Source organism: Leptopilina boulardi, unplaced genomic scaffold (genome assembly GCF_019393585.1).
Source record: "Leptopilina boulardi isolate dan_hultmark-lab unplaced genomic scaffold, ZJU_Lbou_2.1 LbouV2_342, whole genome shotgun sequence".
NCBI classification, from domain to species: domain Eukaryota; kingdom Metazoa; phylum Arthropoda; class Insecta; order Hymenoptera; family Figitidae; genus Leptopilina; species Leptopilina boulardi.
In genome coordinates, this window is record NW_026137910.1 from 1,044,996 (window position 1) to 1,057,979 (window position 12,984).

Here is a 12,984-nt window from a genome sequence, read left to right on the forward strand (position 1 = left end):
TAATGATGATTGGATCGTCGTTAATCAAACATCATGCATGGTAATTCATTGCAATGTTAAACGTCGTCAGAATGTCACCGAATGTTTGTAAAAAATTTTGAAAATTCATTTAGCAAACTAAACTGAACTGAACACTTTAGTAAGAAAATGGAAATTAAATGATGCACAAAGGTAACAAATTTTTCTAATACTTTCAAAAAGTATTATTCATTTATTTAATACATTTATTATTGATTTTAATAATTTAATCATTAATTTTTATAGTGTTATTGTCAAATTTTGATATTTTTTACTAATTTTCAATAATATTAAAATAATAGTGTGTTTATATTTTATTATGTAATTATTTGACATAAGGTTAACCTTTTTTAATAAAATAATTTTTAATATAAAAATAATATACTTTTTTTTTAAAAATAAATAATTATAATAAAAACCTAATTAACAAAAAATTATTTCAATTGTATTTAATAAAAATTTAAAAAAATTTAAATTAATTAAAAATTCTTTTTTTTCGTTTATTTAAATAGCTATAAATAATAATTTTCAAAGTCTACATTTTTAATTCAAATAAACTTCTGAAAATATTGAAATTGAATTGATAATTATTCTTTTTAAGCACAAATGAATTTTTAAAAAAATGATTCGACTATCATTTTCAATTTTATTATTGCTATTAATAAAATTGGTGTTTATTTCTGGTTTGCAAAACTGTTTCATTGACAGCAATAATTTTTATTGTAAATTTGGTTCAAAAACTCCGTACAGAAATATTGCAAATTATGAAGATTCTTCATTTAATTTTCCTGGTATGTAACTTTAATATATTTATGTTAAACATTTTTTTTTGTTTATTTAATTTTTTTTGACGATATTTTTTTAAAATTAATATTTTATTAATGAGTTGATTTGAAAAGCGTGAAATAATTAATTATTTTGATTTATTGAAAATTCATTCATTTTAAAAATTGCAGGTTGTACAGAAAAGAAAATTTGGTTTCTAATTCGACATGGTACACGTTATCCAAAAAGAAAACAGATTCTTAGCTTTATTGAGAAACTTCCAGAAATTAAAAATTTGATACTTGAAAATTTTCGTCTTAATAAAACTACATTGACCGTGTCAAGCGCTTTAAAATTTACCAAATGGAAAGTGACTTTTGATCTGAATCAATCCAAGACATTGGCCGAAGAAGGAGAAAATGAAATGATAGATTTGGCTGAAAGATTTCAATCCAGATTTCCGAGTATTTTGATAAAAAACTATGATAATACAACATATAAGGTACAAAAAAAATTGTGATTATTAAATTCATATTCTCGAATATTTCCTAAAAAAAAAGTTAATTATTTCTTTAAACTTTGCAGGCTTCACAGTTTTTCCCCTTTTCCTCTATTTTAAAAAATTCCCCTTTTTTCACTCATTTCTCCTATTTTATGTTGAAACTCGAATAATGGGAGATTTAATAAAAATCCAAATTTGAATCAAAAAATTATAAACCTCGGATTGAACGACTTTTTCTACTTTTTTCAATGAATGCCACTATTTCGACTTATTTTTATAAAATGTGCCTGAATTAGAAAAATTTGAATTTTTTTTAAATTTAATTTAAATAAATTAAAAATTTCTGTTTTCTTTGAAAAATATGAATAAAATCAAGTTTTGTATATTTTACAAGACGGTTTTTTTTTGGTTTTATAAAATAAAAAATTACTTGCATTTTTCAAGAAAAAAATTAGTTTAGAAGTAATTTTCAATCGGTGGAAAATTAATTTTAAAATAAATTAAAAAAATAAAAAGTGTTTATTTATTAGATGTACAATTCAAATTTTTAAAAAACATTAAAATAATATTTAAAAGAAAATTAATTACTATACTGAGAAATTCTCTCCTTTAAATCTGACTTTTCTCCATATAAATTTATCATCTTTTAACAAATTTGGAAAAAAATTTTTGGTTCTATACTTTCAATGTTTTTATTCATCAAGAAAGTGGATGGTCTCCAAAATTTCGCCGGTAGTGTAATTTAAAACAACTTTAAAGTATTTTGGTTAAGGAAAATATACATTTAGATTTTACTCTATTTTTCCCCTTTTTTCAAACAAAATTTTTCTTATTTCCCTTTTTTTTTAGCAAATTTTATGCTGTGAGGCCTGACTTTGTGTTAATGAATAATAAATAATATCAATCTAATTAATAATATTTAAATTAATGAATAAACAAAATTTATTAAATTGAAATTTAATTTACTAATTTAATTTTTAAATTAAATTTTGGATATAAATTAATAATTTTTTTTTTCATCAAATCTTTAGAGAAACAAAATATAATTTGTAAATAATGTTATGTTGAAGTACTAAAACTTGAAAAAAAAAATGTTATAGTTTAAATACACAGCGACTCAACGAACTGAGTTGAGTGCAAAAAATTTTGCTTTGGGATTATTTGGAATGAAAAAAAGTCAAAATGTCTTATATGAGAATGCAGAAAAAGATGATCCAATTTTGAGAGTAAGTTTTTTTTAAAAAAATTAGTTCTTTATAGTTATACATGTATTTCTTTTTCTATTTTTTTTCTCTACTTCGTTACATTATTTGCTTTATTTTTCAGTTTTATAAAAATTGCAAACTGTGGAGGCAAGCTATTCATAAAAAACCCGCAGCTACTAAAGAAAGAGAGAAATTTATAAAAAGTAGAACTGTAGAAAATATGCTAAATGAATTTTCAGAACGAATTGGAGAAAAATTGGACTTTGGTAAGGATTTTATTTCCGTATAATAACTTTTGATTTGGATAAATTTTTTTTTTATCTTTTTTGAACTCTACGAAAAAAGGTGAATTATTTTTCCATCATTTTTTGCATTCGAAAAATTAAAAAAAAAAAAAACTTTTTAAAATTGATGTATTTTTAAAAAAGTTATAAGCAAACGAAAAAATCTGATATTTAAAAAAATTTATATCTCGTAAACATTTTTTGATAAAAAAAAAAATTAACAACTTTTTGGATATATCGCTTTCTTAATTTTCCAAACGAGTTGTATGTTAATTTTAAAATATGAAATTTAATTTTTCAGACACAGTTTTACTTATTTATCTCGCGTGCAGTTTTGAAACAGCTTTGGGTCAAGTTTCTCCTTGGTGTGATTTATTGTCGTTAAAGGATTTCGAGGTATATTAACAAAAATCCCATCTTTTAAAAAAAGTGTTTAATAAGAAATTACAAATTTTCAATAAACAAAATTTAATTGTTTAATTCTTTAAATATTTTAATTTTGAAATATTTTTAAATTAAAAAATTGTCAAATATAAAATTTTCAATTCTTTTTTTTAGATCCTGGATTATTTAGAGGATTTGAAAAGTTTTTGGAAAGATGGTTATGGACATTCTCTAAATTGCGATCAATCTTGTGGGACTTTAAAAAATATGTTCGAATTCTTCGAGTGAGTTTAAAAAAAAAAAATTGATAAAAATTTTATGGAATTTTTTTTACTTTTTTTTTAGAATAAATATATTTTTGGGTCAATCAATTTTTTTTTTTTAATTAAAGTTAATAGTTTTCATTTTAAGAATTAATTTATTTAAAATTATAAAATTTTAGATCGAATGCAAAACTCTCTGTGGTATCGTATTTTACACATTCAGGGGCGATTGTGAAATTTTTATGTTTGTTGGGATTGTCAAAAGACGAAACTCCCCTCACAAGTGAATCTTTTCTATTTCACAAAGATAATCGTCTTTGGCGAACTAGTTTGATTGACACATTTGCATCTAATATTGCTTTTATATTCTACAAGTAAGTATAATGACTATTTTTTTTTCTTTGAAATTAAATTTTTTTTTTAAAAAAAGTAAAATTCTAACAAAACATTTTCTTGTGGATAAATTGATCATTTTTTGAATTTTAGTTGCAAATCACAAGGACCAAGTATTCTTTTTATGCATCAAGAACGTATCGTTCAACTTCCCAATTGTCCACCAAATATGCCATGTCCAGTTTTTAAAATGAAGGACATGTATCCGGACAATGACGAGGAGTGTAAATTTGACGAAATGTGTTCTATAGAAAAGAAAGAACTTTAGGAAAAGCATACAGCAAAAGTTGAGGTATTTAATACTTTTTTCATGTTTTTTATTATTATTTTTATTTTTTCCATTTTAAAATAATTTTTTAATTAATTATTTGTTAAGGAAATGTGTTAAAAAATTTTACTTATATTTTTTGAAATTCCTGAAATTTATTTATTTTTACAAAACAATACAAAATTCTTGTTTTTTCCAAATTTGTAAAATTAAATTGATTTTTTATTTCAATTTTTTTTTATGACTTTCTATTTCCTCAAAATCAATTTTTTTTCATTTTAGAAATTTTTCGTTTTTGAAATAATTTATTCTTATAAATTCTTCTTTTTTTTGTAATTCCTAAAAATTCTCCACTTTTCTTTCAATTTCTTTGACTCTTTATTTTCTCACTATTTTATTTTTCTTCATTTCTCTAAAATGATGGTGATTTTTTTTCTCTTTTTACAAATTTTATTTTTTTTAAATATTACAATTTTTCAAAATTCGTAGATTGATTATTCAGAATTACATAAAAAAGATTATAGTGAAATATAACAGAAATTATGAGAGAATTTTTAATTTTAATTTTTCAAAAATTTCAAATTCAACCATTTTTTCTAATTTTTCATAACGTTAAATTCTCAATAGTATCAAAAAATATATCGACACTTCTAAACAAAGTAAAAAAAAAAATTCTATTTAAAATTCTATTGGAAATATTTTTAAATAAAAAATTGTAGATTTTTCTTTTTTTTTTAACATGAATTTTTTTTTTTTTTTTTTTTTTTGAAAATTGAAATCGTCTATGATCCTTTAAACATTTTAAGAATATTCTATCACCTTTAGAATCTTTCAAGTGCAAAGAAGGGTTTTAATCTATCGTCAGCCGTGTGTGAATAATAAGCCTCTTTTTGCTTTAAAACGCTCATTATATATATACCTACCAAAATCGTCGACAAAAACTGAACCTCACTCTATATGTTTTTTTTATTTTATTTTCTCGGACACCTTTAGAGAAAAATTATTTTAAAATTTTTATAAAACGTTGAGAAAACACTATTTTAAAAATTAAACATATAATGGAGAATATAAAGTTCTAAGTCTCATGTTTTTCCATTTGCAGCATAATTTTAAGTACCTGAAGGGTAGTAAAAGTAATAAAAAAAAAAAAAAAAAATAGAAAGAAATGTAAAAAAAAGAAAATAAAACAGAACGTAAAGATATTTTCCGTTGGTAAAATCAATATAAAATTTAAAAAGAATATTTGTAAATCAATAATGCGCTATTTAAATATTTATAAAATTCATCGAAAATTTGAATTTTTCATTTTCAAATCAATATATTACATATATCATGAGTTTCGTTCTCTTTCGTTCGAGAAATTTGATTTTTCACTTTATTATGTTTTGATTATTTTTTATAAATAATAAACGCGCGCTGCTTGGTTTTTCGTATATATATGTGCACGATGAAAGAACGAAGAATGGAAATTCGAATGCGGTAAAAAAATTAGGTCGAACGAATAAATTACATGCTGTGCTGTTCCAATTTAAAGTTTTGCCTTTTCCGCAAATACTAGACAGATCACTTTAACGTCCTAGGATTTGAATTTATTTTTTAAAAAAATTTATTTAAGTATACACTCATCCTTCTGATTTACTTTTTATTATATTATATATGTACAAAGGAATTCTTGTCTATTTCATTTTACTAAACGTTTTTAAATTTGCATATATGAATTTTTTTTTTTTGCTTCTCCTGCAATTTTTCATCACTTTGCATCATGTGAAAGATAATTTTTCGTTGAAATATAAAGTGAGTATTTTTTTTTTTATTTTTGAAGGTTAATTGACGTTGAATTTTAATTTGCTCATGATTAACAATTAGTTGTTTTTACATTTTCATCAAATATGAGAAGAGGTTTTTCTGAAAATTGCGACTTTCGCATTACATATGTATATTAGAATGTATATATAATTTTAAGAATTTTCTAATCTAATTTTTTAGGAGCTATTTCTTAATTTATAAATTTATTATTGTAAATTAAAATTTTTTTTTTTTATAATTTAAAAATTTTGAACTTTTTTCTATTCCAATTTATGTACTTGTAAGAAATTTAAAAAAATACACACTATTTTTGCATTTCACATAAATTTTTTTTTCTTTTCTTTTTTAACCTATGGAAAAATGGGAATTGTAATTTTTTTAAAAAAGTGCGTTTAAAATTCTCGGAAAAAAAAATTGCAAAGAAATTAGAGTGCTTTCGAGTATAAAGTATAAATCAAGAAAAATTTTTTACGAGCAAATAAAAAATTCTAATTGGAACATTCACATGTTCATTGCTTCGGCGCTGAACTTTATATTTTTAAATGTTCTGAAGAAAAGTGAACTTTCTATAGTGGTGAATTTTTTACTGTTTGCATTTTTGGTAAACGGATATATGTAAGATTCAATTGCTTTTTATTTATATTCGTTTTTCTAATTTCAAATTAAATTAAATTTATACAACTTGTAAATATTTTTCTCTTAGTTTCTTGATTATAAATATGAAAAACATTTTTTACCATTAAAAGTTCATTTTTATTTATGTAAAATCAAAATCAGTTTTTATTCAATATTTTGGACAAAACTAATTGTTCTGTTCTAACTAATAAAAAAATTTTTTTTTTCCAAATCGATTTATTTTATAGGTGTTAATTTTCTTTTAATTTGAAAGTATAGTTTTTAAAAATTTAGAAATAATTAAGATTTTATAAAAATTTGTATATTTTATTTTTTAATATAAATTGTTAATATTTGTAAATAAAATGAGATATGTAACTTTTTTAAAGAAAGTATCGGTCTATTTGTATGATAGACATTGTAAAAAAAATGAATTTTGAAAAAGTGGAAATCGAGTTGGACATCCTTTTATGAATAAAAACGTTGGAAATAAAAAAGGTGGAAAAAAAAATGGGAAACGTAAAAGGACATTAAGTATTTCAAGTGCACTGACAAGTGAAATTTCAAAAGTATGAGAATGTCAGTATTTTTCTCCTGTAACTTTTTTCGTAGACAAATATATTTCTCCTCTTCTAATAAGCATCAATTAGAAATATATAATAAAAATAGTATGATAAATAATAATAATAAATAAATTTAAAAAAAAATATAATAAATAAAAAAAAATTAACAAAAATAAAAAATTGATAAAAATCCAACAAAATTCCTTTCGACAACATTTTATACAAATGAAATTAGTTTCCATTCATAATTAATTATTAAATAAATTATTAAAAATTATTACAAAATAAAAAGAGTTTTTTTTTAACTGTGGAAAAATTGTTTCCCATCATTGTTTGTTGGAATTAGAAAATGTTTACACATTAGTTCAATGAAGAAATTAAAAATTTTTTTTTACCGGTAAATTAAATAAATAGTCTTGCTAAGTTGCTTTTAAGAAAATTTTTCTTTCCTTCTCTATAAATAACATAAATTTTCTTTTAGTGCGGAAGCGAGGAAACAAAAAGAAGGTTCAATGTAGCAGCTGAGGTCTCATACAATGTTTTTCTACATCGAGGCATTCAAATGTATGTTAAAATATTTTGTCATTTAAAAATTGTGAATAATTTTTATATTTCTAAATGCCAATAAATTATTTTTACATTATACAAATTATTAAAAAAAATTTTTTCTTTGAAAAATTAAATTTATAAATAAAAAAAAGAATGTTGTTTCGATGCAAAAAAATTGTTTTTTAATACAAAAATTATTTTTTGGAATAGTTTTTTTAAGAAAAAAAAAAATGTATTTTTTATTTAGAAAAACTAATTTTTATTTTTATTAAATTTTTTCAAAGCAGAGAGAATAATTTTCTTTTTAGAAAGAAAGTAATAATGTTATACACACATGTTGCGAAGTAGATAAAAATTTAATAAGAATTTTGTATAACAAGTATAATACACATTGATATATATATATTGTAAACTTTGAATAGGAACAGATTCACATTTGTTTTCGTATTGCATTATCATATTCAAATTGAACTTGGTGGAAAATAGGTTCCAAAGATGAAAACACGTATTCATGGTCAATTTTCTCGCTTGTGATCGCCTTCTCTGGTCAAAGTATATAGAATATTTCATTGAAAATGGTAAATATTTACTTGATTCGTTTTCAATAATTTTACAACTGTACATATGCAAATTTTTTTGTTCTTTTTTTTTAATTTATCAAATTAAAGGGGAGGGACCGGTGAATTTTTTTCTAGCATTATTTGGGATCTAAAATATTATTGTGAATTTTCAAAATTAAAAACAAATTTTTTTTTTATCATTTTAGAAATTTTATTTTTTGAAAATATTAAAATTATTAAAAATCCATACGATTGATTGTTCAGAATCATTAAAAAAGCGCCTACAAAAAAAATTACCGATAAAAAATAATAAAAATTGTAGAAGAAATTGAATTTTTAAGGAATAATTGATCAAATTTAAACCAAACATAATTGGTTTGGTTTATGGGTAAAAATTTTTTTTTACAAATTTTGCTACAACCTCAAATCATATTTCACTATAAAAAATGAAAAAAAAAAATTTTTAACAATTTTTTTTTATTTTTTAGAAATTTTTTTTTTTTTTTTGAAAAAATTGAATTTTTTCAAAATCCATACGATTGATTGTTCAAAATCATGAAAAAAGTGTATAATAAAATTAACAGTGAAAAATAATAAAAATTGCGACAGAAGTTTAAATTTTTTAATTTTTTAAAACTCAAAGTGAAAAGAGGAAAACTTTTGAATTTTAGTTTTCATCATGGAAAAAAAAAAATTTTTGTGTGATATGATTTATTGTAACGAAACAATTTTTTTTTTTGAACTGAAAAAAACGATGACGCTTGAATTTTTAAATATTTTATCATCACGTTGTATTTTGCGTATTACTGTACACACCAGGAAGCTTGGTATGCGCATACCAACCATCGTGATGGTGATTTACATACTTTGAGTGCTTTACTCGCTGAATGGGAGGGATGAAAAAAAAATCTCCCTCCCCCTAAAAAAAGAGATATAACGATAACTCTTATTTTTCACGCGTTCAGCGGAAAAAAAATTTATTTTATTAGGTAATTAACACGTGAATAAATTTATAAAAAAATAGAAAAAACAGAAATTTTTTAAATTAATAAAAGAAATTTTTTTTTCATTTTTTTCCCCTGCTTTTTTGTATATAACACTTTGAAGAACTATTCAAGGAAAAATGCGAGAATTGTGAACTGGTCATGGATAAACATTGAATTTAAAAAAGGTGGCGGGATTCTCTATCGTGAAGAGAGAGAGTAAGAGAGAGAGAGGGAGGGAGGGAATAAAGTTTTACGCTTTTATTCAAAATGCCAACGATGTGAAAAGATGTCTCAACGCCGTACTAAAATTCTTATATATGAACGCTTCAGAAAATTCAATTCAGTCGGTTTATATAATAAATTTCAATGATTTTTTTCGACGATAAACTGCAACTGAAAATTAGAATTGTTTATTGAACTCTCTGTGAGCGTAGTTCTTTTGAAATTTACGATTTCGAGTGAGAGAGAGAGAGAGAGAGAGAGAGAGAGAGAGAATGGAGTTTAGAAAGAAAACTCATAAAAGAGAAAGATTGCAAAAACTCTCCTTTGTTCTATTTATTACTCTTTTTCGTAAATCGTTATGCACTTTTTCCTCTTGTTATAAATTGATTGAGGTACTTTTAAGTTCTCGTATATCTCTGAAATTGATCAAATCGTTTTGATTTATTCCACATTGGAATTTCCTTCTCTTTCATTTTATTCTCTCTTTTTAAATAGACCGAAAAAAATTACTTTTTTTGTATTTGTAATTTATTTAATTTTTTTTTATGAATATAACAATATATAGGTATATATATATAAATATTTTTGTCCTACCTGCACGGAAAGTGTGTTATTTCGTGCACTTGAGGCGGTCGCAAAGTAAGTGATTCCCGCCCACAGATGGGGTGAGCGGGCGCAAAGTACATTCGCGCCCGCTGACGTCATAGATGCGGGCGCAAAGTACATTCGCGCCCGCTGACGTCATAGAAGCGGGCGCAAAATACATTCGCGCCCGCACCATTAAAAAATGTATTGTTTTCATTTTTTGTGACATAATAAACATACGTAATATACGTAAACAACTACATGTAATTTACCTTAAGTATATTATCTTCCCAACCCTGATGGAACATTGAAACAAGCGGACTTGCATGCACTCAATAATACACTTTCCATGCAGACAGGACAAAAAATGTTGTTCGCAGCACGGGCGCAAAAGGTGATTGTGGCGAAGGCGAGATTAGAGAAACCAAGGGGACCCGAAGCGCCCGAGGCGAAGCCGAGGGTGCGTAGGGTCGCCGAGGTTTCTTCATAATCTCGCCTGAGACACTATCACCTATTTTGCGCCCTTGATACGAAAATAACTATTTTATATTGTAAATAATTTTTTTTTATTAATTTATATATAACAATTGTCTCACAGTAAACTTGGTTGTATCTTTTTCTATTGCAACGTTTTGATGCACATAAGTTTATATCAAAAAGAGATCGTTTTGTGTATCATTTTTAGAAATGATACACGAAACGGTCTCATTTTTTGATGCAAAAAATTTAATCAATTTATATCAATCATGGCCGAATTGAATCGACTCAAAATTAAACGAATTTTTTTCAGATATTTTGGTAATAGTACAATTGCGGAGACTATTTCACTATTTAATTTGAAAATGAAAATAACAGAAAATCAAAGACAATGTGCAATTCGATAATTAAAAAGTGACAGCTTATAAACATAACCTAAAATGCATGAGAAAAAATTTGTCGATAAAATCAATATAGCCGAGCTTTTTAGAAGGTAGATGGCAGTTTTGCTTTTTATAAAAATGATTCAGAAAAAATTTAAAGAAAGAAAATAGATGAGTGCTGCCATCTACCTTCTAAAAAGCTCGGCTATATTGATTTTATCGACAAATTTTTTCTCATGCATTTTAGGTTATGTTTATAAGCAGTCACTTTTTAATTATCGAATTGCACATTGTCTTTGATTTTCTGTTATTTTCATTTTCAAATTAAATAGTGAAATGGTCTCCGCAATTGTACTATACCAAAATATCTGAAAAAAATTCCTTTAATTTTGAGTCGATTCAATTCGGCCATGATTGATATAAATTGATTAAATTTTTTGAATCAAAAAATGAGACGGTTTCGTGTATCATTTCTAAAAATGATACACAAAACGACCTCTTTTTGATATAAACTTATGTGCATCAAAACGTTGCAAAGATTTGATGCAATTTTTGGTCTCAATTTGATACTTTTAGGAGAACTGTGCTGCGAAATAAAATTTACGCTAAAAACTTTTATAATTAATTAAATTATCGCCCTATAAAAACGGCATTGAATGTGAAAATGATAAACATTGATTTTAAAATACTTTTTTCTCGAAACGCGGACACTTTTTACAAAATCAACCAACATACCAAGGATCCTTATTTTATAAATTTCCTAAATCCCAAAGATTGTTCAAATCCATGCAAAAATGTGATTGCAAAATGAAAAAAAAAAACGTAATACAATGACAGCTAAGACTTTGTTTCCTGCACGCTTCTGTCATCTGACGGCGACAGGACGTAGTGAACCTGCTATTATATTTACTTTCCTATTTTTTATTTTAGAATCGCGTTTTTGCATGGGTTCGCACAATCTTCAGGATTTAGAAAATTTATAAGATAATGATCCTTAGTGTTTTGGCCGATTTTGTAAAAAGTGTCCATGTTTCGAAAAAAGAATATTTTAAAATCAATAATTATTATTTTCACGATCAGTGCCGTTTTTATAGGGCTATAATTAATGATCTCTCTTTGATAATGTATTTCAGAGACTGTTTTTTGTGACATTAGTTTTTATACATTGTATGGTTCTGAATGTTTTTTTCTATTCGGCAAACTTTAGACATCATGATAGTTCAGTCTAAAGTTTAGAGATTTCAGTGTATTTGAGACTTTTAAATAAATGAAGCTCCAATAATATTTACTTATATATATATCGAACTTGCTAATCACTTTGAGCGCATTTAGATAAGTAATATAAATTTTCTTGAAGCGATATCTAAGTCAATCGATAGAGCAAAGTTTGACGAAGCAGCAACTGGAGTTTATACGTGTAGAGAAACTTTGCCAAGTTTCACTTTGTCCTCTCGTATAATCTAATTGTCGATGATGCGCGTGGATTGAAAGGTCCACGGCTCGCGTCAGTTCATGTCAATGTCGAGGAACCTAAGTATAACCTTTCATATAACAAAATTATCCCACACAAAGAAATCATTGTTAAAATGTTCTCCGGTCTAATGACATTTTTCTCATCATATAAAGCCATTCCACACCTTCACATTGAGGTGCTATTTTGGCTTTTTAGAATCGCTACTGTACGAAAGAGAAGAGTCTTATATATATATGGAAAATTTTACTTATTTTTACAATAAAATCAGCTTATTGCACTTTTTTATTTATTGAGTTATACTATACTAATATTAAATACAAATGTCATAGGTAGGAAACTCATTCAGCTACACAAATTTTCGCACTTTTAGAATTCGACAATAAACGATTCGGACAATTATGTGGCTTTTATGTGTTACGAAAAATCGAAAAATAAAATCCTCCCAGCGTTACCTCGAGAAACATCTCCTTTGACTAATGCATCTTGGTTTTTTTGTTTTAGATGATTCTGTTGCGAGTTAGAGTGTACACCGTAAAATAACTTTTTTTGCAAGCGCCTGAGGAGATTTGCTCTTACTCGCTCAATTCGCAATATTTTGCAATGAAAATTTAGTGAAATACTGTTCAAATGTTGTACTATTATATAAAAATTTAATAAATATATTAACTTTCTTAGTATCGCC

At 24.7% G+C, this 12,984-nt stretch overlaps 1 protein-coding gene across 3 annotated transcripts; it reads left to right on the plus strand.

The window, feature by feature from the left end:
* The first annotated feature begins 24 nt into the window (after window positions 1-24).
* Window positions 25-12,822, plus strand: LOC127285962 (multiple inositol polyphosphate phosphatase 1). 3 transcript variants are annotated; one of them, XR_007843683.1, is made up of 11 exons: window positions 26-171; window positions 620-809; window positions 975-1,285; window positions 2,386-2,511; window positions 2,612-2,756; window positions 3,076-3,170; window positions 3,333-3,442; window positions 3,601-3,795; window positions 3,908-4,106; window positions 7,548-7,630; window positions 12,804-12,822. XR_007843683.1 is itself a non-coding variant. In XM_051312195.1 (10 exons), the coding sequence occupies exons 2-9, from the start codon at window positions 641-643 to the stop codon at window positions 4,080-4,082; spliced, it is 1,326 nt and encodes a 441-aa protein (XP_051168152.1). In that variant the 5' UTR covers window positions 26-171; window positions 620-640; the 3' UTR covers window positions 4,083-4,106; window positions 7,548-7,715. The 3 variants fall into 3 exon arrangements, 2 of the variants coding, with proteins under 2 accessions (XP_051168153.1, XP_051168152.1); XM_051312195.1 differs by lacking the exon at window positions 12,804-12,822 and having other exon boundaries at window positions 7,548-7,715; XM_051312196.1 differs by lacking the exons at window positions 620-809; window positions 12,804-12,822 and having other exon boundaries at window positions 25-171; window positions 7,548-7,715.
* The last annotated feature ends 162 nt before the right edge of the window (window positions 12,823-12,984 follow it).